Source organism: Spizellomyces punctatus (genome assembly GCF_000182565.1).
Source record: "Spizellomyces punctatus DAOM BR117 chromosome Unknown supercont1.6, whole genome shotgun sequence".
Taxonomy (NCBI): Eukaryota; Fungi; Chytridiomycota; class Chytridiomycetes; order Spizellomycetales; family Spizellomycetaceae; genus Spizellomyces; species Spizellomyces punctatus.
In genome coordinates, this window is record NW_015971542.1 from 364,114 (window position 1) to 386,490 (window position 22,377).

Here is a 22,377-nt window from a genome sequence, read left to right on the forward strand (position 1 = left end):
ATTGTATTAGAAAGAGATTGCAAAGCGACAAGATCAATCCTGCTTCCGACTGCTCCATCCGGATGAGTTGCCTTCATCTCAGACGCTTCATGAGGAGGAGCCTCGATCAGCATGAAGTCTTTTTGATAAAGATGACATAGGAACCTGCGTATTGATGCCTGCTTCAAAATTAGCAGAGATTGACTAAGGATGCACACAGTAGCAATCGACTAATATTTAACATGAACCATCATAACGGCTGGCCAGCTCCAACGATACATCTGCTCCTTTCAATTTCAAATCGGCTACTTTAACAATGGCGAGGAATTATTCTTCTTCTACCCCTTCCCCACCCTCAGGCTCCGCAATATTGAAATAGCGAAGCTCGTACGTGTTTTTACTGATTGCAATGACTCTGACCCAGTCTCGGAGGCGATTCTTCTTCAAGAACCTCTGGTACAAATGCGGACATGAATTTAGACTCAATAGTGGCTGTGGACGTAGCTAGCAACGGACCTTTGTCAGATATTTGAGATAGCGTTTGGAGATCCTGACGCCGGGGAGCACCTCAATGACAATGGAGTGATTGGTACGAGTGACATTTACCGCGTCACTTAGCTTCCCAGTGCGGCCGTCAACCTTAATACGCTCACGCAAGAATCTTTCCTATATCGGAAGGTGTTTGGTGATTGTGTAGTGTCTCAAGTAACGCATGCATTGGGAGCCTTACAAACGAAGCAACATCTATAATCCCATCGCTCGCTGGGACAGAGCAATCAATTGTAAACTTTACAGGAACTTTTCTGGCCTTTTCTTTCTTTCGCTTTCTGGTGATATTGGTCGCGTACACACCCTTCTAATTGTGCATAACCGTAACGTGGTGTACCAGACGGTGAGAACTGGATTCTGAACTCCAGACTATGATATTCCGAACTTACCGTCTTTGGCATTTTGGCGATAGTCTGCTGACTTGGTGGGGCAACTTACAAGACGATGTCCTTCACGCAAACAGGAACGTAATGGAAAGCTTGCTTACCAAACCCTCACGATCATTACTTGCTAAGCCACCGTCATTGCTCTTGGTGGGCGTTGCGACTCACTCGTACTGATGGCCATGTCGTCCAGTGAAGCAGCTCTCTCCTTATTTCCGTACACTAGGTGCTATTGTGAAGAAAACGTTTATAACTTTTGCCGGCTTATCGAAGAGGGAGCATCTAGTGACTTGCCTCAGATTGCCACTGTCGTGTCCAATGCCAATGTCGCAGAAACCTTTGTCGTTTTCGTATCGAGTGAGATAGGATGGGTAGGTGCCGGGCTGGGGTGAAGAGAGATCGAAACACAGCTTGTGCTTGGCCGGTCGTCGTTCTCTGTAGAATGACGAGATATATAGTGACAGTCACCAAATACTTGTTCTCTATACTCATAGTTTGAAGGTTGATACCTCTTATCTTGCCTTTTCTTTCTAGGTTGAGATGCACAAGCAAAAGTCTGGCAAAGTCGCTGAGGATGGAAGAATTATTTGGGTATGCTGGGTTCCGCCGAAACTGTACGATGGTCATTCATTGAGCCATATCGCGGTTTCTGCCAGGACTACCATGTTTTTGCTATTGTGAAACCTAAAAATGCGCCAAGTACCATGGTGTATGACTTCGATACAATGCTAGACTTCCCGACCCCTTTTTCAAATTATATAAATGAGAGTTTTAGGTCTTCCCGATTTCCAAGGTGAGTCCGGGTCAAGTCTTTGAATTTGAAAATCTCTAACTTCAAACTGCTTACTTAGAAAGTTCCGCATTGTGCCTGCCAAAGACTATCTGCTCCATTTCGCTAGTGACCGACGGCACATGGTGCGAATTCGGTTTCCCCTCTCAATTGTTCTCTCTCTTTCTATCATATCGCTAACCATTTGTCTTGACATTTTGTTTTGACATTTCCAAGAGAATGCCCGGCTCGGATGCTTCATCAGAATCACCGGAATTATATAGTGCGCCGCCGCCTTTATACCCCCCCATTAAATCTTCCATCCCTCTCTCCTCCTCAGCATTTCTACCAGTGAATGCGAGCTCCGAACTATCCAGATATTGGGGATCTGCGCATAATTGTCCCATTACTGATGAACACAGGTTACCTTTATATTTGCGGATGGGGGAGGAAATGGGAGGAGGGGAGAGTTCGGACGTGGTGACCTACGCTACCACAGGGTTTGGTAAGGTCGTAGACCTGCCAGGATTGTGCAAAGCGTTCGGCTGATGGTATTAGTGCATGTTCTACTTGCAACACCTGGCTGGCAGGTCGAGCTGTATGAGTACGTGTCGGATTACGTAATCAGCTCTCCGACACCAGTAGTTGGCAGACGGTTATCTTGTTCTGCAGACGAGTTCGAAGAGATGTGTGAAGTGCTATCCGAAGCAGAACAGTCGTCTCACTTTCCTCTAAATAATGTCCAAATCCCCAAAGCAAATAAAAAGCACGTGTTGATCAAAACAAATCCAAGAATTTTTGGACGGAGGGCTCCCTGTCCCCTAATCATATTGCGATTTCAGCATGTTCATCATTTGTATCAGTTTCTTTATACTGTCTGTTATTGCCCGAACATGTGCTATATCTACCAAAGCCGCTCTCTCCCCTCAACACCTGCAACGTCGCGAGAGCACATCGATGAATCCTAGGGCCGGTCATTACTGCGACGGATTACAGCCAATTACCGGACAGACAACCGGTTACATAACCTCATATTGGAAAGAAGTACCTGCAAATGTTCAACCGTCCGATTGGACCTTGCCGCCTGTGGATGTTCAATACCGGAACCAAATGAATTGCCGGTGGCAGATAGTTGCTGATAAGGGGAAAATCATATCGGTAGTTATCGTTACATATATGGTCTGCTCACATGAGACAATCTGATATAAAGCAGTTGCTTCTGAACCTAGCTCGAATTCGAGTTCTTTCACACAGAATGCGGCTGGGACTTTGTTGATATCTACGATGGACCAGATACCCAGTCCAGACAGTTGGGACACTTATGTGGAAACAGGGGCAAGGAAAGGGGCTTCAACGACGTAATCACATCGTCTAATAACTCAATAACGGTCGTCTTCACATCGGACGTGGCCATTACGACAACTGGGTTTATTGCCATGTTCAAGGTCATGGGTACGTTCACTTTTGAGCTTCTTGATTCTCAGATGGCATGTTGTTGACCGTGTGCCCCTTGATAGAGCGGACCAAAATGTGCTTCGACAGCACAGATTGCAGCGGGCACCAGTGCCTTGGAGGGGTGTGCCAGTGTGGAAGTGACCGCAGAGGAGATTTTTGCCAATTTTGTAAGGTTTTATTCACAGGCAACACAACGAACATAATCATAATATCCCTTTATTATTGAAGCATCATCAGGCTTTCAGGCCTTTACGCCACGAGAGTTTCACTCTGCTGCCTATTCTCCAGCTCAAGATGTGCGTGATGTGATCTTTTGCGTCAATGCTCACGAGACGACGTATTGTTGACCTTTTCCTTTAGACCATGTACATAACGTTTGGTGAGAGTGATATCCGCGGGCAACCCCCACTGAACGATATGTTTGCCTACCATGTAGGTGAGTCGAGGGGAGCTGCTCAGAATGCAATGACAGCGTGGCTGACGTTGATATCTGTAATTCAGCTACCAATACGTGGGAGCAGATAACAAATACGAGTAGCGCGCCCGTCGGCCGGCTGTATCATTCGACGTGGGTTACCGATGACGGTAATCTCATAATGTACGGTGGGTCATATCCGAACGGCATTTCAAATAATGATCTTTGGCGATTTCGCCCAGGTACATGCTTTTATGTTTGAATGCTTTTAATGTTCTGATGTTCGTGAATAGCTGATTCGGCTGTTATCTGTCGTAGATAAAAAGTCTTGGGACCGCATTGTAGTACGCTCCGACATAAATGACAGAAAAAACTTGCCTCCCGGAAACTTGAACGGGGCTGCGACTGCACTAGTGCGCAATGGCGGTTCTCCTATGATATACGTAGTTGGTGGGTACACCAACGACGCAACAAGAGGAACTCGTGAAGCGTATGTCTTTGATCTTGGTATGCTAATTTGCTTCATTGTTGCCAATCAGTTGGCATCAGCCACTATTCTCGTCTCATATATGTGGATATGTGTCAGTCGCAGGTGTGTGGACCCAGCTTCCATCGGCCCCAGTCAAAACTTTTGGAGCGTCTCTCATTTACCACCCCGCTACCAATACGCTTCACCTGATCGGAGGGTACCGGTTTGATGTAGGAGAACCCACACTAGGCTATACCAGTTACGTCTACTCCATCGACGCAGGGCTATGGTACGTTGGAGCATGGCAGAGTTATACCACGATGAATATCTGGAATCGTGGTGAATATATCGGAGACGATGTGGGAGTTGTGACTGGGGGTTTACGACCTCTATTAGTTCAGAATGATATTGACATGGAATGTTTTACGGAGACAGTGAGAGTGCTGGACCTGGGTACGCAAAATATCTGCTACATTGCAACGAAATCTCTGTAAATCATGCTTACATGTGCTCTCTCTTTTGCAGCCTGCAACAAGATTGTGGGCAAGCAATTGGGCTTTCCCTTTCGTCGAAAAGGTCACTCGATGGTAGTCACGAACAATGGTACACTGCTTCTAGCTGGCGGGAGCAATGGATTCAACTTGAACGATATCGTTTCCGCGCCATCGAGCAGTCTCAAACCAACGACATCACGCGAGGATAGAGATGCGTGCGCCGTGCAACAGTGGTGTGAGCTTTACTATGACTGCACGGACTGTCTCGCCAGGAGCTTTTGCGGATGGTGTGGAGATCGGTGTGTGTATGTTGGAGGAGGCACTGCGACGGTGCCGATGGCGGGAAATGCGACTTGCCCCGGTGCAGTGTCAAAAAACATTGCGCAATGCCCGCTGAGTGAGTTGAAAATTAATCTCTTGCATGCTTGAGTAAATTGCTCAATGTAGTACTGGGCTTGCATTGCAGGACTCCCTTTGAAACTTTCGAGTCCAGTAAACGCAACAGTTTCTTTAGGTGGATATGTTGATTATAAAGCCAGCATCGATGCCCCAGACAAAGGTGGGGCAGATCTTTCAGATCTTTTCGGTCTTATCATGCTGACCTCCATTACCAAGATCTACTTTTCACTGTTTCTGCAAACCCTTCTAGCGCTCACCTCAACCTCACAATCATATCCATCCGGCCAATCGGGGTTGTTTCATCTGTGACTGGAACTCTGGTTCTCCTTGCGTCAGACTACCGACAGATACCAGGAGACTACGTTATCCGTGTCAGCTACCCGGCTCCCGCAAATCAGAGGCGCCAACTCACACAGCCACCAGCCGTACAGTTCACTCTGCTAGTCGAAACAAGGGTACCAGAGGAAACTGGTAGTGGAACTGGTTCCTCAGGATTTCGGATAGATTCGCAAGACATTACGACGTTTGTGGTGATATTTGTGTCATCTGTGCTACTAAGTATGTCTGCTACGTACCTCCTTCGTCGAATGCGAGAACGACTACGGCTGTTGAGATTGGTGAGGGAAGGCGAGATACCAATTATGCCTAAAGAGCCTCCGAAGATTTACGAGGTTGAGCTCGAAATGACGGGAATGCCGGGGAGTGAGGCATTACTACGAAGTCGTGCGAGAGCGCGGGGATCCGGGGATACGATTGGGTCAATTCCTCGCCGAAAAGCGGCTACAGATGGTGCAGAAGCGAAAACGGATCCGGAGGGCTTGGAACTGTATAACCTGCGTGAAGGGCAGATTTTGCGTACGGTACATATGGACGATGAGGAGCACAAAGGGGAGTCAAAAACTCCGAGACGTAGAAGTGGAGGACGATCGGGGACCACAAGCATAATACAATACGTGAGTTCCTACTTGGTTCCTCATTCAAAGAGCTCATGCCTGATGTACCATGATTACAGCCACTCTCCGTCCACCCGTTTTCATATCTACCTCAGCAGGAAGGGGATGCTTCCACGTCGCCAGAATCGTCAGATCCTCTAATAACAACCTCTTACCTCATCCTCCTCCCAGGGGCGCATGTTCAAGTTTCTCAAGGGATGCTGCCTTCTGTCCAAATTGCGACCGCGGTCCTTTATGACAAGACAGCCAAAAACTCACGCCATACGAATAGTGGTGGACATAGGCAAAGGGGTCGGGTGATGCCTGGTTTTATGAGGGGAATTTGGCAATACTGTGTTGACTTGTGGAATATTGAGGTTCTTGTCGGCGGACGCTTTTAGATAGGACGCGGGCGGCGCTATGTATCAGCGTCACGAAAATGATTATACTCGAGGTCATCCAGGACTTCCAATCATTGTACAAACGAAGCTATGCTTGTCGCATCTGCTAGACACTGTCTCTTTATCGTGAATCATGGCTCCAATAAAAATTCATTACACGCTACAGAGTTGAGCGCTTTACCACAACATGGTTTTTGGATCTGAGAGGCACCATATCAGGTTGAAAGCCGGGTGCTAATCCCGCTTCCTGCAAGACCGACATGTAGGTGAGAATTGCATACATGCATTCATGGCAAAAACAAGCAGTCTGCCAGATTAAGGGAGGTTGAATGGCCTTTCACAGAGACTTGAGCACGATCGAAGGAGTGGAGGTCGAGCACGAAGAAACATATCGAGTACAAAAAGGGAAGGCCTTTTATAGGCCACGATGTACTGCCCACTGCCATAGTACCAACCAAATAATCGACGAATACACTCAATTGCCGAATATGATAAAGGCTTATGTAGTGGTTATTAGCAAAGAAGAACCGGCATTGCCCAGATGGAAGGACAAACCTGGATTTGGATTACCTAAGTCATTTAGCCTAATATGGCGTCCGGACAAGTTCGACTTTTAAGATCAAGTTCAACGCGTTCTTGGTGGTTTGAGCTTTTCTCCATCTAGGTGTTCATTAGTACTTTGTCCCTTGCGGCATACCTGTGTGGCCTTTCTTTGTAGGCTGGAGCTTTACTACAGTAGTCAAAACCGTGGCGTTACTTCTACACATAGTGACAACGTCTCGTCTCTGAGTTGGCGATAGAGGGGACAGCGTTCCCCAGAGGATCTCCAAGCCATTGGCGCAAACACTTCGTTTGAAGGTTGCCCCAATATGACCAAGGGCGGGACCACGCCAGCAGCTACCTTGCAGAGCTTCTATCCATCTGCAAAAAAGCCGAATACAGGAGGACGTGACAAAGTAAGGAGGCGCGCGATGTTCATGTCACCTGCTAGATTGTCTTATCAGTTTACTCCTGCTATAAAGTCGCTGAAATCTGTGGATAATGTCATTGCCACTCCTACGCGAACCATATTTAGGAAACCTCGTCTTGGGACCAATGTCGTGGACCCAGCAGGCACTGTCGAGACAGAAAGAATCCCAGGGCAAACTGGCGGAAAGGTATGGTGATTTGGGTTCGGCCATTTTTCAGCTTTATCACCATTTGGTCAAGGTAACCATAGTAGTCTAATCCATATAATCCAACAGCGTCAGCGTGATGCTGCCGAGCAGCGGACAGAGATGACCGTCTTCAGGACGCCAAAGAAAACGAAGGTGGATACGTCGGTTCACCTTCAAGCGGATGAGGTAAAACATCTCAGTGCGTGAAATTAAACCATAACCTTTCCCACCCATTAACCAAGTCGCGGAAAGATCTCCAGCGTGGATACTGATCCCACAATAGGAACGATGGACGATCAGGCCATCATCAGAGACGCGACAAGTATAAAAGGAAAAAGTGCAGCGATTTCTATGCGCGAGCACTCTGATCAAATTTGCAAGACAGATAGTTCTCAGCTGAGCTCAGGGGAGATCCCAAGAACACCAGCGAGAAAAGCAGCCAGGTAAACTTGTTTGGTCGCTCGGTATAAGCTGAGGTTGCATCTGACAACAGGGCAGTCGCCAAACACCGTCTTCCCTATCATTTGTCAGAATTGACCGACCGCGAGTCCGGTCGCCCCTTCCTTCCCCTACGTCGGAGAAAGTACCTGAAGTGCATGATCCGCGCGAATCTCCCACCACCCTCAAGTGTGTTTTTTTATCCCTGTGCGGAAGAATTTCTCGTACTGTTCTGTGGTCCTGACGTGCCATTTATAGATTTTTAGCCACACCTGTCTCGTCTCCGAGTGGACCCATCATTTTAGCGACATCTTCGAAGGATATTGATGGGTCTCCATCTAGCAGGCGAGGGCCTGCATACCGAAGATACCGGCATCTGATAACTCCGGGGAGGAAGCTCATACTGCCCAGCAAATACGAGCTATTAGAGAAGATGTTCCACGGACTCGAGTATACCATTATGTTTATGAAGGGAAGAGACCAGCCTTGTGTATACCACAAGATTCGGAAAGCTGTTGAAAACATGTGCCACAGGTACCTTAGGCTGAACCCTGTAACCTGTAAGTGGCAACTAAGCTAGAAGTTTTATCTTTTTTAGGAATTTTGAACTTCGGAACCTGGCCCAAATCAGAGCGGTGTACCCCGAGGCGTATAGGTATAAAGCGGTCCAAACTGTTGATAGAGGCGTCAAGGTGGCATCTGTTTGCATTGACATTCCCGATGAAAACGAGGAGATCGCCAGTCAGGCCGCACCAGGGAGTGCGGGAGATTCACCCTCAATCATCCGGGGCGGCACACTGGTGGCGCCGAGCGCATCCGCTGTAGATAGTGTTGCAATGCGGAATAAAGCTGCAGGAGCGAGTAGGAGCATGGGCGAACGCAGGAACGAATTTCACAAGAGGTTATTGGAACGGGTGCATATTGAACATGAGGTGAGGCGAAACGACATACCAAATTGTGCCTCCGCATTCGGCGCAACTCCTAAGACCTTTCTGCGACAGAAATTTTTGGGGACGCTGCCATACACAATGAACGCAGCCAAAGAAGGAGAACTGCGCGCATGGCATCCTCAGTTCAATCTAGGCGCTGTACCGGATATTACACCTGCTGAAATGCCAGAATTGAAGGAAGAGACACCAGATTTTAGGACGGTCGCGCGAAAACGAGCGAACGAGGCTAGTAAGGTAGTTTGGTTCCGTCGCTGTCTCCGTATTATGTCTTCTGTTCTTAGCCCCAAAATCATTTTAGGCGTCTCATGACGCGACGAGTCCCGCACAAGGAGATATCCCTCCAGAAAATCATAGCCCCAAAAAGTCAGAAGAAGGCAAGGAACACGTTTCCATGAGCAAAGACGGCTCTGCTGGCCGTCAGGATCAAGCCAGTCCTCTGCCGCTTATACCGGCAGATCCCTTACCGGCTACGTCTGGTCCGCCGACTAAACCAAAATCTCGAGCTGCGGCACTCCTCGAAAGGGTATGCCGCATTGGCCGATTGGATTAGGATCAATATTAATACTGTGTGCTTGGTCTCAGATACGAGAGAAGGAACGGAAGAAGATGGAATCGGAGATGTACTCCAAGAAGCTGACTCCTGAGGAGATAAGAAAGAAAGCCATGTTATCGAGACTGGGAGACTTGGCCCAAGCTCTAAATTTGTAAGTTGGTGCGCCAGATGCGTGGTTCTTGTAAATCTCCGCTGATGTGTATGCACACGATCCAGCCTGTATGTTTCTGCTGGGAAAAATGTGATGTCACTGAGCGATGTAACAAGCCATCTTGCGACGAGTTTAAGATCTGCATTGTCTGAAGGTGCCCATCAAATTGCTTGAAGAGCATTGCAAGCTTATTTTGAACTCATCATCTTCTCTTGAAACATAGCGGAAAGCCGCGAGCACGTCGGGCTTCTCGCAGACGTCGCACCAGAGTGGTGCAAATTGTCCATCCTCGACATTGGGACATTTGTTAAAATCGATCGGGGTATGGAATTAGCCAAGGTCAAGGAGAGGGTTCAGGAGGCCTTAGCGGAAATGACGAAGTCAGAGACGTAAAGAGGGCTACGAAACGGACGAGGAACCATGGGTAGATGCGTGTACTATTCAGGAGGACCCCTTGGTTATTTGTTTTTGTGATCTTTGGATTTTTCTGTGCATACTTGTGATGTGAATTTGAGATAGGACGTGCGACAGCATACAATTCCTGGAGAAGTGGATGTAAATGTACTGAGGATATGGGCATTGTAATCATAGAGTTGAATGTAATAGCTGGCGAGAGGATCTAGGACACTAATAAATGAAATGTACATACTATACTCTAGCATGTTGATTGGAATCGCATTTCTCATGCCGTGTTGATTGGAAAGCATTCAAACACGGGTATAAAAATACATGTACGCCTCCCCAACCGCTTTCCCTACATCTGGTACCTCCACCACCTTATTATCATTGTACAGCACCCACCGCCCATCCCGGTATACATGAGCAACGTAATGTCCACAGTGCGCGGAAGTACCCTTGTGAGAAATGAAGGCAGTTAGGCGGTACTTGGCTGGACGCATGTCCGGTTGGGGAGTGGTTCCCGTTGCTGCCGAGGAGAATGCATATTTCAGTTCTCAAACACGCTATGCTAGCCGACCATTGTGAACCTACCAGACGTTTCGGTTTCATCCGCATCCATGGCGTCCGCATGGCTGAAAAGCCAATCTACTGCACGCTCCATGTTGTTGTCCTAATGGAAACAACAGAATAAACATCAGCACCGACGAAAACAAATCATTCAAAAGCAAATATATCAGCACCCATACCGTTTCTTTGAGCGCACGCTTTGCTTGCCCCACCGTAAAGCCCATATCCGTAAGTTGCTGGATCTCCGCCTCCGACGCACCAGATTTGCGTTCATTGAGACTAACAGGTGTGTCTATGTCTAATGCGAAAGGCCATTTTTTAACTTGGGGCCACAATTATACGTGAACGCAAGTTCGAAATACCTGGATCATCCATATGTTCAAACAACCAACTCATGGCTATCTCGGCCCCATTATTGCCCGTCGCTAATATGGCCTTGGTGCATCGCACTTCGGGGAATCCCATAGCCATCAGCTGGCTCATGGCAATTGGGTCGACTTGTGGGCCTGCGTCATTGCTGCCTGTGCGGTAAGATTCGGGAAATGAATGAGTTATGATACAAAAATCAGAAAGACTCAAAATCGAAAGCCATTACCTTCCGCTTCCTCCGGCAAGAGCTCTTCGCCCTCTTGCTGTCCGTGACCACGCAGTCGCTCCAGGTCCAGTTCAAGCGGTGCGGTTATTGGCGCGTCTGCAGTAGAGAGAGCAGTGTGTCATTTAATAAAAACCGATTCGGAACATATGGAAATTGTCCTGCGGATAGCACCTACTTAGTTTCTCCATAACCCAACCAGTTCCGAGTACAAAACGGCTCATTGTGCAGACCAAGGTATCTGGAAACGTGCTAAATCTCGTCGTGCTGCATAATACAAATGCAAAAGGTGAGGATATAACAAACTATAAACAGCATTTCTTTACTCTTACAAAGTAGCATTAGTATCGCCGTTATCATGTGGGCATTTGTAATCTCTGATGTCATCGTTGAAGACCGTCGCAAGACATTCGTCGAAGGAAACGGGCATATACTGCGGTTTGTCTGCCTCTGTTAAGTCCCCATCTTCCACTTTCTTTGCTGGCACGCGCAGCGTTAAAGAACTGTTTTTCTCAGTCCGATACCTCACGCGCTGGCATTGTAGACATTGTAACCGGTGTTCAACGGTAAATTGAAAGATGGAAGATGGATCTACACCACCAGCTCGCTCTTTTTGTTCAACGACGGAAAGAAGGTGCTGGAAGAACTCTTGCGCGTCCTAATGTTACAATTGTTGACATGCACTGCGAAACAAGGTTGCGGGGCCACTGTAGACATACCTGCTGCCTCATTGTCGAAAACTCAGGGTGGCCCTTTCCAATAAAGGTCTTAAACATTGATGGAGCAATGCCATCTTGGCCGCGTTGCTCGCCGTCCTCGCTTATGGTTTCCTTAGGTTGTGAATAGCGACCACTGAGTAAGCCGTCCGCAAGTTTGGCCATTTGGCAGTGATAGCAATGTGCTGGCCTTTCCCGGCACGTGGCCACGTGGTCCTGGCCAATTCCCAGATATCTACGGTCGTCCCAATGAGATTCTGCATCTTTCTTCATTGATAGAATGAATCTTCGCCAGCCTTACCGGTTCTCGAACGGGTGGAAGGAAAAAATAGCTTGCATCACTGACGCCAGGTAACAGCTAGAAATGCGACAATGAGCCTGGAGCCTGGTGGGCACAACGCATATCGCAGGTTACCTGTTCCCTAGATTTTTAAGGCCGGTGTAACCAGGTCCAAACAGAGGCTCCAGCATTTTCCCATCCTCCGTAGTCATACTGAAGTCAAACTTGAGATTTTGCTCCAGTTGCTGTCAGTGGATTAGCAAACAATGAGATTAATGAGACTTAACCCACATGTTTTCCGATACTCTGACCTACCAGCTCGGTTATGCTTTTTTCTGTTTTCTGCTGATTGGCTAAGTTTATACCAAACGTTGATAGATGCTTCCCCAAATGTGGATCCAAGCGGTCTTCGCCACACTGATAGCAAAATACATCTACCAAACTGTCAGTTTACATCAATCCCTGCAGACACAAAGGTTGGGTCTCACCTGCAGTTCCTTCTGGCGTAATTGTCCCAAGTTTAACCGACACGGGATGCATTGTTTCCTCATAATGTTGCATGCCATGTCCATTTCCACCTATGCCACCAAACTGCTGGCGGCCACAGCCAAGATTGCCGCAAGTTAAGCAGAGCCAGAGGTTCTCTTTCAGATCACATTTGTTACAATGTGCCAAAGCTAATCAAATGAGAACAAAAGGTTAGGCTTTCCGTGCACCATCAGATCGGTCCGGTTCGCGCTTACTATTTGCCTCCAGTAGACGCGGCTCTCCTTGCTTAAGATTTTCCGTGTGTGTACACGATGTAATTTCCTCTTGCCATGCCTTTACTTCAGATTGCTTTTTTGCGGAAAGTGCCATCATGACGGAGTCCACAACCACAGGAATCTTCGCAGGGTGTGAAAAAGATACTTAGCGCATGTTTCGTATTACAAACATGATTTACGTGTGTACCAACATTCCCAGCACTTCGGTCAACTTCAGCTTCCCCGCATGCGTAGCACTTTACCGTCGTCAAAAAATCGAACAGATCCTCTTCTCTTTCTTCCTCAATCGCAAGTTTTGTCATCTTTGCAGGGGGTGGAGTTCCGTCTCTCTTAATTCAGGTATCAGTGACTGCAGCTCTTCAAGTCCGGAAGGTCATAATTTCATCATCGTGCGAGGCATTCTAGCATACCTTTTTGGCCTTTGCGATGCGTTTAATGTTCAAAGCTAGTGGATGACTAGTCTTTTGAAAATGTAGCCGGCCATGTCCTCGATCGTTGCTCAAACACCCTCCATTGAAACAGCTCAAGCAAACATCGATACCCTGAGGAAGATCCTGGTATTGCAAACCACAAATGCACTTTGTCAGCAAGACGTATTTCTCTCCGTAGTTCAGGTTAACCGTATGCCCACTTGAACATCTTCACGCACCTGACTGTCAAAACAAAGAGTACATTCCTCCTTGTAAACTTCACTCGCTGCGGTAGCGGGAACTAACTTGGTGGAAGATGCGTGGGAGCAGATAGCCATATTCGCTATAGTTGTGTCAACAATTGGAAAACGTAAGGGTTGACGTTGGGTGATCTACACCTGAGAATATCAACAGTATGACGCGTTGACTAGTTTTGTTCCTGACAGCTTGGATGCTGACTAACCTCAAGTTTGCTTGCCACCGCGGATGTGACTGCTTTACGCAACGATCTGCTTTCATACGGAAGCGCCTTACAACTTCTACAAACAGGATGCAGGTAAACAGAACTGTATTAAAAACGGTCTTTTATTAAACACACGCCGCCTGAAACTTTATCTACAAAACAATGACTGCAAGTTGCAATCACAAATGACGAGGCAGTTCTGCCAAAGCAAGTATTACAGATGAAAGGAAAAAAAGTTCACTACCACTCAAAATCGCCTTGCGCCTAAAGCCAAGCAACAAATTTAGCTACTATTTAGCAACTATCCATTATACGGAAAATTTCGCAAGGGTACCTTATTGAAGACATAATCTCTTCCGTTGACGGTGATAATACCGTCCTTTAGTGTACACTTCCACTTGTTTTTAACGCGGTTGACCTGACAGATGTGGGAACATTGTTAGAGCCGGGCCGACAAATCCCTGTCCATCACATATCTATAACCTTTGGATGTCTAACCTTTTCATATTGGCAGAGAATTATATGGGACACATCCGCAGTCTCGTCCTCTGAATCTTCGTCGTCAAGATCGGAGCCGATGCCGTCTTCGTTATCATCCTGTATTCTAACGTCAGTGAACTAGATGGCCAATGACCCATGGTACATTGATAGCACCTCATCTTCTTCATCATCGTCGTCATCAACTCCATCCAGCTGCCGGATTCGTTGCTTGGCAAGCGAACCTCGTCCCTGTTCTTCTGCAGCCTCCCCCTCTGCGCGATGCCGCTCCTGCCACAAGCGCTGTACTAATTCATCTATTTCCTGTAAACATTATCAGCATTGGTCTAATTGACATCAAGTGAGTGCTAGATGTACCCTTTGTGATGGTTGCGCCGTTTCAACCACTTTCGAGGTTTCTGCCTGTGCCTCATCGCCAGCGCCGTCATTTTGCGGGATATGATATGAATCTGGAGCTGTCCCTGTGTCGATAGGGCTCCGTAAGACGTTGACCTTCACAAGTCCTATATTTATCATCAAGGGCACATACCGTCTCCGCCCACACCCGAGGCCAGCGCTGCCAAGTTAGCAGCAGCGGCAAATGAAGAATCATTATGATCTCCTCCGTAATACTCTGTCCCATATTGGCCCCCAGCTCCATCGTACACCCCGTAGCCATCATCGAACGATTCTTTGAAATCAAAATCGGCTACTCGCATACTCGCAATCTTACGCTTCCACGTCTGGAAACGCAAAGTCGTAACAGAGAGATCCAAACATTAATATGCAGGTTGCTGCAAATACAAGACTTAACAATCTGCATGCAATTGGACAACCACCTGACGCAGTTCGGCAAGGACGTTTTGTCCCACGCCCATCTCAGCAAAGGTTGGCGCAACCTTTTCACAGACCTCGTCGATGACATAGGTATATACGCTAGGCTGTGAAATGATGCACATTGAGTTGAGATGTGTTAATTTCCGTGGTGTTTCTTTACAGATTCCAGGAACCAATCCAGCTCAACATCTCGCCCACAACTCACAAAAACATACCACAAGCTGGTTGGACATGCTAGCTGACGTGACAAAAGAACTCTAACAGAATAGGCACTAGAAATAGGAAGAGGTGGGCGACTCTCGGAAGGTTCTTCTTCGTGTCGCCAAATGGAAAGGAGCTTAAGTCGACTTTCGCTTTTATACTGCCCAAACAGCCCGCCCATTTATAGTGACACAGCCACACCACGTGATCTATCACACTCGGAGACCAGCAGCCAGCGAGTGCAGAGATCCTTCAAACGACACATGACACCGCTTCGAATCGCCTTTGTTCACCCGGATTTGGGAATAGGTAAACTGGCCTCAGTGTCAATTTTATGCACATTGCGTTCTTAAATAACCTGCGCGAGAAGGCGGTGCAGAGCGCCTAGTCGTCGACGCGGCTGTTGGGCTTCAATCACGGGGCCATAGCGTTGTACTTTACACGTCGCATCATGACCCAACACATTGCTTTCAAGAGACCAGAGATGGTGTGTGATTTAAATAATATTTCGAGTTCCGTCAGTGCTTGACTTGTTATTTAGGGACGTTGAAAGTTTCTGTGGCTGGAGATTGGCTTCCGCGCCATCTGTTTGGCAAAGGATACATTCTTTTTGCCATATTACGGAGCGTTGTGCTCTCATTCTCGCTATGTTTGGGTCATTCTGGACAGTACGATTTGCTAGTCGTTGATCAGTTATCGGCTTCTATACCGGTTTTGAGATTCGCGAACGCCAAGGTTCGTCTGTGTATATGACGACACTAGAGATTAGAACAACCTGACGAGCTTATGTTTGCATTAGATCCTATTCTATTGTCATTTCCCGGATAAGCTTCTTACTAAGCGGCAAAGCTTACTGAAGAAAATATACCGGCTACCCGTCGACTTTCTAGAAGAGCAGACTACCAGTCAGTTTTGACCGCTTATGTCCATCCTCAAATTCTTCTTTGATTTTTAAATTCTTCTGGTTAGCGTTCTCTAGGGATGGCCGATAAGATTGTTGTCAATAGCAGATTTACGGCAGGGGTCTTCATGAGGGCTTTTCCCTCCATTAAACAAGCGCCAGACGTTCTATACCCAGGGGTACCTTTAAAGTCTTACTGTAAGGAGGTTAATACAGCTGATCCAACGGTGATACCGCTGATGAGGTACGCATTTCGTGGATATTCTCTGGTCTTCATTTGGTCTAATATTCACCGTCCGCATCTTCAGCGAGCAGCAGTTGCTTCTGTCCATAAACCGCTTCGAGAGAAAAAAGAATATCGAGTTGGCAATTTATACATTTGAGCGCTTACGAGAACAAATACCAGGAAAATTTCCTACTTTGCGCTTAATAGTCGCAGGTGCGTTTGGACGTGCTAGGTTGGTGACCTTCTACTGGGGCTGATGCAATTGCCTATAATGACATTGGATTTAGGGGGTTATGATACGCGTGTGAGAGAGAACGTGGAATACTTGGAGGAATTAGAACTGCTCGCTATTCAGATGGGATTTTTGACGCATGTTTACAATCATGGATCGAAACCGCCGCCGAAGGACGCGCAAGTAGTGTTTATCCCGTCTTTCAATGATGAGCAGAGAACGTTTCTCTTGGCTAGGTCCCTCTGTCTCTTGTATACGCCCAGCGAGGAGCACTTTGGAATTGTTCCTGTGGAAGCCATGTACGCTGGGCTGCCCGTGATTGCTGTCAATAACGGAGGACCAACAGAGACAGTAGTCGACAGTGTAACCGGCTTCTTGCGTAACCCGGATCCTACTGAGTTTGCCGATGCTATCGCCAAACTGGCGACTGGGGTTGTGAGGAAGGAAGATTTGGGAAGCAAGGGAAAGACGCTGGTGGAGGAGAAGTTTTCTTCGGAAGCATTAATTGACGAGTTAGAGAGGATTATTAGTACAATGAGGGGAAAGGAAGACGGAAAAGGAACGTCGGCGTTGTATTCATTTCTGACAGGTTTTTGCATACTTTTGGCTTTGGTCATATGGATTATGAAGTAATTTTCGATTATAAACAAATGACTTGAATTGATATCACATTCGAATCAAATCTCGATGTTTCAGCTCTCCCGTCACGGTGGGCAACGACACAGGGCATTGTGCACTTGGTCGAACGACTTTGCTCGTGCCCGCACACTTGAGCAGTCTAAAAAGTGGATGGGCTCTTCAATTGGCAAGATTCAATCACCTTCTTTCAGATCATCATCACCTGTCCGGATTGTCCCGAGATCATCCTCACTTACTTCCAATAGTGTATCACCTCCAGACGTGGTCTTCCACGAAGCGCAGAGCCCTTCGCCGTTGGGAGAGACAGTTGTGACCGACGGGTCATGGGTAGATACTGATAGACATCAGAACAGGACAGGTGAATTTCTATCGGTGCCGGGACCTTCTGTAACTGAGGAGGGCAGGTGAGTCTTTCTTCGAATGCTGTAAGGGGCCAGAGGCGCCGGTGCGTGGGGAGAGACTGGACCAGTGGATATTTTGGATCGTACAAAGTGTTCGCTGATCACCGCCATTCTTGTGAAGGACAAGTGTTTATAAAACGTAGGCTAAAACAGTATTCCAACAGTCCATCGAAACGATCACTGGCTAGTCGTCGATCCTCTTCTGCTTCTGCAGAATCCGTTAAGCTTCGCGAAAACACACCATCTCTTCAACCACCAAAACTCGACACAACAGGCTTTTCCATTCCCGTTTTTATACCTGCGTCACCAATGTCCGCAGGAACGCAATTTAGCGATAATATTGTCTCTGTGGGGAATATGCTGGAGCCACAGAATGTTCCCCCTTGGCTACAGCGGCTACTCGACTCCGGTCCAGCGATACCTTCAATCTTACGGGAAGAGTATCAAGAAATTGACTCCCACGAAGTTACTCGTATCCGCGAGGGCGGTCGCATTTCGGACCACCCGTATAGCCTTGTCGTTGCTCAACAGCGGCAACATATGCGACGAAATAGATACTACGATATCATTCCATATGATCGTACCCGCGTGGTATTAGGCGAGGCATCGGCGCCGGAATTGAGCGATTACATCAATGCAAGCCACGTGCAAGGATTACCGGGAACAAGAAGCTACATTGTTTCACAGGGGCCGATGTCCAATACTTTTGGCGACTTCTGGCAGATGGTATGGGAGCAGCGTTCAGGGCTGATTATCATGCTCACAAAAGAGGAAGAAAGAGGGCGAATCAAGTGCCATCGATATTGGCCCAGTCAAGAGGGTGAAGAGCTGGAGTTTGAGAATATTAGCGGAATTTCTGTCAAATTAGTGCAAGAGCAAAATCTATCGGGTGGAGATGTCATGCTGCGGCAGATGGAAATCGCAACCGGAAATGATCGCGAGAAGAGACGGCGAGTCTGGCAGTTACACTTCGTGGCATGGCCGGATCATAAAGCTAGCAGTCCACAAAGCGTCCTGGCCATATTGGACTTGGCTCGGGAGTTGCAGACAAGAGTTGAAGCAGAATCGGAAGCTGGACCAATGGTGGTGCATTGTAGTGCGGGGTGCGGGAGAACAGGGACGTTCTGCGCCATTGATGGCGTAATTACGTTACTCGAGAACGGCGACGATGCTCGAGGAGAGCTGGACGTGGTTCATGCCACTGTCGAGAAATTCAGGGAGCACCGGGTTAGCATGGTACAAACTTTGGAGCAGTACGCATTCTGCTACGAAGCAGTGCTGTACAGACTTTTGGAATGGCAGCATGGGGTAGGAAAACCACCGAGTTGGATTACACAGTTTCAAACTGCTGCAGCATTACAAACCGTTGCAGAGAAAGACCCGATCAGTGGCCCCCCATGACGTAGTAATACGTATAAGTTACAAAGTGAAAAAGAAAAAGCTTTATGATCTTCTAGCAGTTGAAGGCCGGTTCCAGCCCGACCGCTTTTTACCGTGTTGCGTGAATTACCAATATCCGTCGCTACTACTAACTGAGCAAAAATTGAGCAAGTCCTAGGTACTACAAAATTTACTAATCCTTCGTGTCTGCCTTAATTGTCTGGTTGCGAATCTTTATTATTCGTTGCTATCCACTATCGCTTCAAGAATGTCTTGTTGAGAAGCGACAGAATTCTGTTAACGCTCAACTGAACGTATTCTAAATCCAAAAGCTGCACGCCCATTTGCTGTTTTTCTAGGAGGTCATCCAATTTGAGGTCCATTTCAAGAATAGCCTTTTCGCGTCCTGAGCACAGAATAAGGTCAGCGCCTCTCTTGGAAGGACCATCGGCTGATCAACGTATCTTACCTTTATAGTGTAGCGCAATAATGAATGTTCCAGGAACAGGCGACATAATATTGAAGAAAATATTTGCCCGCCTGTTATCTGGGACATTGCTCTCCACGATTATCCCGTCCTTTTCCAGCTGCGAGTGACTAAACTTATATGGTCCTTGAACCTGTCCTTTAGAGCTCTTTGTATTCACTAGCCCGCTTTGTATTCGCACGTTTTGTAGGTACGCTTTATAACTCTCGAGCTGACTTCGCAGGTAGTTGTTGTGATCAAGGATAGTCTTGTAAACAATTTCCAAACTTGCAATCTCCTTATCAACCTTTTCTCGCAGGTTACCGAGATGCACCAGTTCTTGGCGCACTTCTTCGCACATCAAGGCATGTCCATCAGCACGATCTACGACCTGCATCTCCTCCAGCTGACGGAGCATTTCGCGCACTTTAATTCCCTTTTTGACCAAAGTCGGGTCTCGGGACGTAGCAGCGGTTTCAGCTACGCGGGGAAGGTTAATCGCAGTGCTGCCATTCGATGATGAATTGACCGCCGCTGCCGCAAGAACCGGCATGGTTCGGAGAATTTGAACAAAAAGTGCTTTGGTGTCCATGTAGAGGATGTCGCCCTGTGTGAGTTCGCTATCAGCCATTGCTGATGGAATGTCAGTGATTGGTTGTTCCCAGCGTGAAAATAGGGGCAACACGATGGCTTTGTTTTCCGCACGCGGAACTTGGGATGGTGCAGGCCCGAGATCATTAAGACAAATGCGGAGATGGTGCTTTTCGCTTGGACACTGTCAAGGCAAATAGGAGCACAGAGTTAGCGATTGCACACAATCTTAACCGATCAGGGGACGGCCATACCAGAGCATCACGATGCTGAACGAGGAGTGCGTGCGTGTTGTAAATTTCGTTTAGCGTAATGTTCAGCATGATATCCTTTTTGGACAACGCTATATATTGATCCATCTAGAACAACGTGAGTATCGCTTAGATATGCCATGAGCCACCCACGTCAGATGTCTCATCACATACCTCCAATGCTTCATAAAAGTCTCCAACTTCACACAGGTCATTGAGGAACTTATTGATACGCGACTTGTTTTCCTCCACAAAAGGATTTAGCGAGATCATGTATCCCTCTTTCGAATAGGTTGGTTTGTTGGCAAGATTTTGCAGCAGTTTGGCTACGAGGGTCAAGGTACGTCTAGGGTTCTTCTTCGGATTGCTCTCTACGAGCATGTACGCGTTGGGTGTGACGATAGCCGGATTCACAAAGCGAAGGAAAAAGAAACCTCCAATGAGCGAACATATGTTGAACTCTGTAGCTTCAGGGTATTTTCGCTATTTCCAGTAAGCATCAATAACAAGAACAACACATTTGGCTACATTTTCGCTGCGACAAACCTTAGTCAATGATCGGATTTGCTTGCAGATCCATCGAATTCCATAAGGCACCTGATCAAGGGACGCGATGATTGTCGTTAAAAAAGACTCTGTGATCTCCATCAGCGTTGTCAAGCGTGGAGCAATGATGGCCTGAACGTCCGGGTTTTGCTGTGCCTCCTCTTGAGAGATACCCCGGGGTAGGTCGCATGGCTCTCCCGTTTCTGCTTCGATATCACTTATCATTTGTTCATATACTTTCAGCGGATTGATTTCCAAGTCCAAATCTTGATGCTCGATCAGATTGTTGATCCGCTCCGACAGGACATGTTTAAGATATGTTTGTCCGGGCCCTCGCCTTGTGTACGTTGTCATCATCCGAGAAACAGGCGTGTTTGCGCGAAGTAAGCTGCCAAACTCAGTAGCAGTTTCGAATTGTGCGGCAAGGACATTTTGGAACATGGATAGTAGAAGATACTCTTCTCGAGAGTCGTATTGGTTTCCATATATTGTAAACATTACTGTTTGCAGGAGGGTGTCGATTTCCGACAAGGTGACCAATCGAGCGAGAGTTGCAATATGCCGAGGTTCAGATTGCAGGAGGAAAAAGAGATTTCCATAAAGCTGCCGTTTACGGTCATCTGGTAGAAATCCTTCCGATGCATCGATCTCTTCCAAATGACTAGCGACTTCTTGTTGTTCATCCAAAGCCATGCGGTTTTGAATCAAAAGGGCTATCCGACTGTCAAGATACCGAACATCTCGTTCCAGTAAGAAATTCTTCTTGGACTGTGCAGATATCCGAGTCTTCAACTCTCGCAGCCGTCGTTGTGCCTTTGTCAGCTCATCGTCCACTTCTACATCGTTTTCAGCAGCCATAGACCATAACGCCGCCACCGAATACCGTCGGTCTGAGGATGGCGATGTTACATTGTTGCCAAGCGGGACACCATTGGATGCCGCAATAAATGCAGCTCTTGCCAGGCCCGATGGTTGATAGTTGGCATTCACTCGTGCGTCCCGGAAAATTCTATTTCGTCTCGACCCTCGTGATCCATCGTCCCCTCCATTTTCCCCTCCCCTGGTACCACTGCCTGCAGAACTCGATGCAGCGCCTGTTGAAGCGGCCCTCCTCACTTCGACGCCGTCCATATACTTGTTCAATGTATGTTCTCACACAATGTAGATCCGCCTCCAAATGTGGTAAAACAATAGCAATTTGCCGGATGCGTCAACGAGGGTATGGAATGAGATTGACCTCGCGCGGAATGGAGATATGCTTACTCGTGAGTCGGGCTGTGGGATGGGGGAGCGTTGCGAGCAACAAACAAGTTCGTGATGCCCAACAGCGGCAATGGGCGTGAAGGTGGTTGGAACGTATTTCGGATGGCTGTGGTTTGCTTTTTGGGGGGCAAAATGGGCGGCTTTTGGCTAGTCTCAGGGGTCGTTGCGTTTCAAAAGTTGGCTCCATTAGGCACGTGGTTTGGGGATCAATGTGCTTAGTACACACAATACAAGTATAAACAAATGGCATATTATGATTTCTTCGTCTGGATATCCCAAAT

General features: G+C 47.4%; 8 protein-coding genes across 8 annotated transcripts; 4 read left to right on the forward strand and 4 right to left on the reverse strand.

Moving 5' to 3' along the window:
* Nucleotides 1-306: 306 nt before the first annotated feature.
* Nucleotides 307-929, reverse strand: SPPG_03832 (uncharacterized protein; the record flags this gene model as incomplete). Its single annotated transcript, XM_016752081.1, has 4 exons — nucleotides 307-432; nucleotides 496-645; nucleotides 710-835; nucleotides 918-929. 4 exons carry the CDS (start codon nucleotides 927-929, stop codon nucleotides 307-309), a joined length of 414 nt encoding a protein of 137 aa, XP_016608753.1.
* Nucleotides 930-1,093: 164 nt separating this feature from the next.
* SPPG_09149 (uncharacterized protein) lies at nucleotides 1,094-2,229 on the forward strand (the record flags this gene model as incomplete). The annotated part of the gene is made up of 5 exons (XM_016757306.1): nucleotides 1,094-1,282; nucleotides 1,446-1,502; nucleotides 1,568-1,704; nucleotides 1,763-1,826; nucleotides 1,918-2,229. The coding sequence occupies 5 exons, from the start codon at nucleotides 1,094-1,096 to the stop codon at nucleotides 2,227-2,229; spliced, it is 759 nt and encodes a 252-aa protein (XP_016608754.1).
* A 408-nt stretch (nucleotides 2,230-2,637) lies between these two features.
* On the forward strand, nucleotides 2,638-6,397 carry SPPG_09150 (uncharacterized protein; the record flags this gene model as incomplete). Its single annotated transcript, XM_016757307.1, has 12 exons — nucleotides 2,638-2,838; nucleotides 2,910-3,132; nucleotides 3,223-3,302; nucleotides 3,381-3,431; nucleotides 3,496-3,571; nucleotides 3,637-3,792; nucleotides 3,869-4,057; nucleotides 4,137-4,472; nucleotides 4,545-4,910; nucleotides 4,980-5,072; nucleotides 5,129-5,865; nucleotides 5,925-6,397. 12 exons carry the CDS (start codon nucleotides 2,638-2,640, stop codon nucleotides 6,243-6,245), a joined length of 2,829 nt encoding a protein of 942 aa, XP_016608755.1. The 3' UTR covers nucleotides 6,246-6,397.
* Nucleotides 6,398-6,886: 489 nt separating this feature from the next.
* On the forward strand, nucleotides 6,887-10,147 carry SPPG_03834 (uncharacterized protein). Its single transcript, XM_016752082.1, has 12 exons — nucleotides 6,887-7,201; nucleotides 7,268-7,402; nucleotides 7,490-7,588; nucleotides 7,655-7,845; nucleotides 7,901-8,029; nucleotides 8,099-8,374; nucleotides 8,439-8,772; nucleotides 8,842-9,024; nucleotides 9,089-9,313; nucleotides 9,373-9,494; nucleotides 9,560-9,648; nucleotides 9,718-10,147. Exons 1-12 carry the CDS (start codon nucleotides 7,115-7,117, stop codon nucleotides 9,885-9,887), a joined length of 2,040 nt encoding a protein of 679 aa, XP_016608756.1. The 5' UTR covers nucleotides 6,887-7,114; the 3' UTR covers nucleotides 9,888-10,147.
* On the reverse strand, nucleotides 10,094-13,643 carry SPPG_09151 (ubiquitin-specific protease UBP14). Its single transcript, XM_016757308.1, has 16 exons — nucleotides 13,462-13,643; nucleotides 13,223-13,366; nucleotides 13,004-13,141; nucleotides 12,792-12,933; nucleotides 12,537-12,725; nucleotides 12,364-12,482; nucleotides 12,184-12,293; nucleotides 12,070-12,126; nucleotides 11,772-12,003; nucleotides 11,385-11,710; nucleotides 11,231-11,319; nucleotides 11,056-11,151; nucleotides 10,823-10,981; nucleotides 10,640-10,758; nucleotides 10,485-10,563; nucleotides 10,094-10,419 (listed from the first exon to the last, which is right to left on the reverse strand). The coding sequence occupies exons 1-16, from the start codon at nucleotides 13,558-13,560 to the stop codon at nucleotides 10,202-10,204; spliced, it is 2,316 nt and encodes a 771-aa protein (XP_016608757.1). The 5' UTR covers nucleotides 13,561-13,643; the 3' UTR covers nucleotides 10,094-10,201.
* Nucleotides 13,644-13,773: 130 nt separating this feature from the next.
* SPPG_09152 (transcription initiation factor IIA large subunit) lies at nucleotides 13,774-15,349 on the reverse strand. The gene is made up of 8 exons (XM_016757309.1): nucleotides 15,215-15,349; nucleotides 15,002-15,103; nucleotides 14,713-14,905; nucleotides 14,541-14,644; nucleotides 14,340-14,486; nucleotides 14,184-14,282; nucleotides 14,020-14,103; nucleotides 13,774-13,949 (listed from the first exon to the last, which is right to left on the reverse strand). Exons 1-8 carry the CDS (start codon nucleotides 15,230-15,232, stop codon nucleotides 13,926-13,928), a joined length of 771 nt encoding a protein of 256 aa, XP_016608758.1. The 5' UTR covers nucleotides 15,233-15,349; the 3' UTR covers nucleotides 13,774-13,925.
* A 114-nt stretch (nucleotides 15,350-15,463) lies between these two features.
* SPPG_03836 (uncharacterized protein) lies at nucleotides 15,464-19,000 on the forward strand (the record flags this gene model as incomplete). The annotated part of the gene is made up of 9 exons (XM_016752083.1): nucleotides 15,464-15,509; nucleotides 15,571-15,687; nucleotides 15,742-15,935; nucleotides 16,000-16,105; nucleotides 16,180-16,345; nucleotides 16,410-16,540; nucleotides 16,615-17,171; nucleotides 17,256-17,602; nucleotides 17,764-19,000. 9 exons carry the CDS (start codon nucleotides 15,464-15,466, stop codon nucleotides 18,998-19,000), a joined length of 2,901 nt encoding a protein of 966 aa, XP_016608759.1.
* On the reverse strand, nucleotides 18,904-22,189 carry SPPG_03837 (uncharacterized protein). The gene is made up of 5 exons (XM_016752084.1): nucleotides 20,834-22,189; nucleotides 20,462-20,770; nucleotides 20,291-20,395; nucleotides 19,449-20,220; nucleotides 18,904-19,385 (listed from the first exon to the last, which is right to left on the reverse strand). The coding sequence occupies exons 1-5, from the start codon at nucleotides 21,962-21,964 to the stop codon at nucleotides 19,234-19,236; spliced, it is 2,469 nt and encodes an 822-aa protein (XP_016608760.1). The 5' UTR covers nucleotides 21,965-22,189; the 3' UTR covers nucleotides 18,904-19,233.
* Between the last annotated feature and the right edge of the window lie 188 nt (nucleotides 22,190-22,377).

Excerpts from the sequence above, each read along its gene's own strand:
- SPPG_03837 (XM_016752084.1), bottom strand. The coding sequence starts at position 21,964 with ATGGACGGCGTCGAAGTGAGGAGGGCCGCTTCAACAGGCGCTGCATCG. Across the intron at positions 20,396-20,461 it reads ACTTTTATGAAGCATTGGAG|ATGGATCAATATATAGCGTT; the intron begins GTATGTGATGAG and ends ACGTTGTTCTAG. Across the intron at positions 20,221-20,290 it reads TTCAGCATCGTGATGCTCTG|TGTCCAAGCGAAAAGCACCA; the intron begins GTATGGCCGTCC and ends TTGCCTTGACAG.
- SPPG_09151 (XM_016757308.1), bottom strand. The coding sequence starts at position 13,560 with ATGGCTATCTGCTCCCACGCATCTTCCACCAAGTTAGTTCCCGCTACC. Across the intron at positions 12,483-12,536 it reads TACGCCAGAAGGAACTGCAG|ATGTATTTTGCTATCAGTGT; the intron begins GTGAGACCCAAC and ends ACAGTTTGGTAG. Across the intron at positions 12,004-12,069 it reads TTCCACCCGTTCGAGAACCG|ATATCTGGGAATTGGCCAGG; the intron begins GTAAGGCTGGCG and ends GGACGACCGTAG.
- SPPG_09152 (XM_016757309.1), bottom strand. Across the intron at positions 14,487-14,540 it reads CGGCGCAACCATCACAAAGG|GAAATAGATGAATTAGTACA; the intron begins GTACATCTAGCA and ends TAATGTTTACAG. Across the intron at positions 14,104-14,183 it reads TTCTCTGCCAATATGAAAAG|GTCAACCGCGTTAAAAACAA; the intron begins GTTAGACATCCA and ends CACATCTGTCAG.
- SPPG_03834 (XM_016752082.1), top strand. The coding sequence starts at position 7,115 with ATGACCAAGGGCGGGACCACGCCAGCAGCTACCTTGCAGAGCTTCTAT. Across the intron at positions 7,403-7,489 it reads CAGGGCAAACTGGCGGAAAG|CGTCAGCGTGATGCTGCCGA; the intron begins GTATGGTGATTT and ends ATAATCCAACAG. Across the intron at positions 8,030-8,098 it reads GAATCTCCCACCACCCTCAA|ATTTTTAGCCACACCTGTCT; the intron begins GTGTGTTTTTTT and ends TGCCATTTATAG.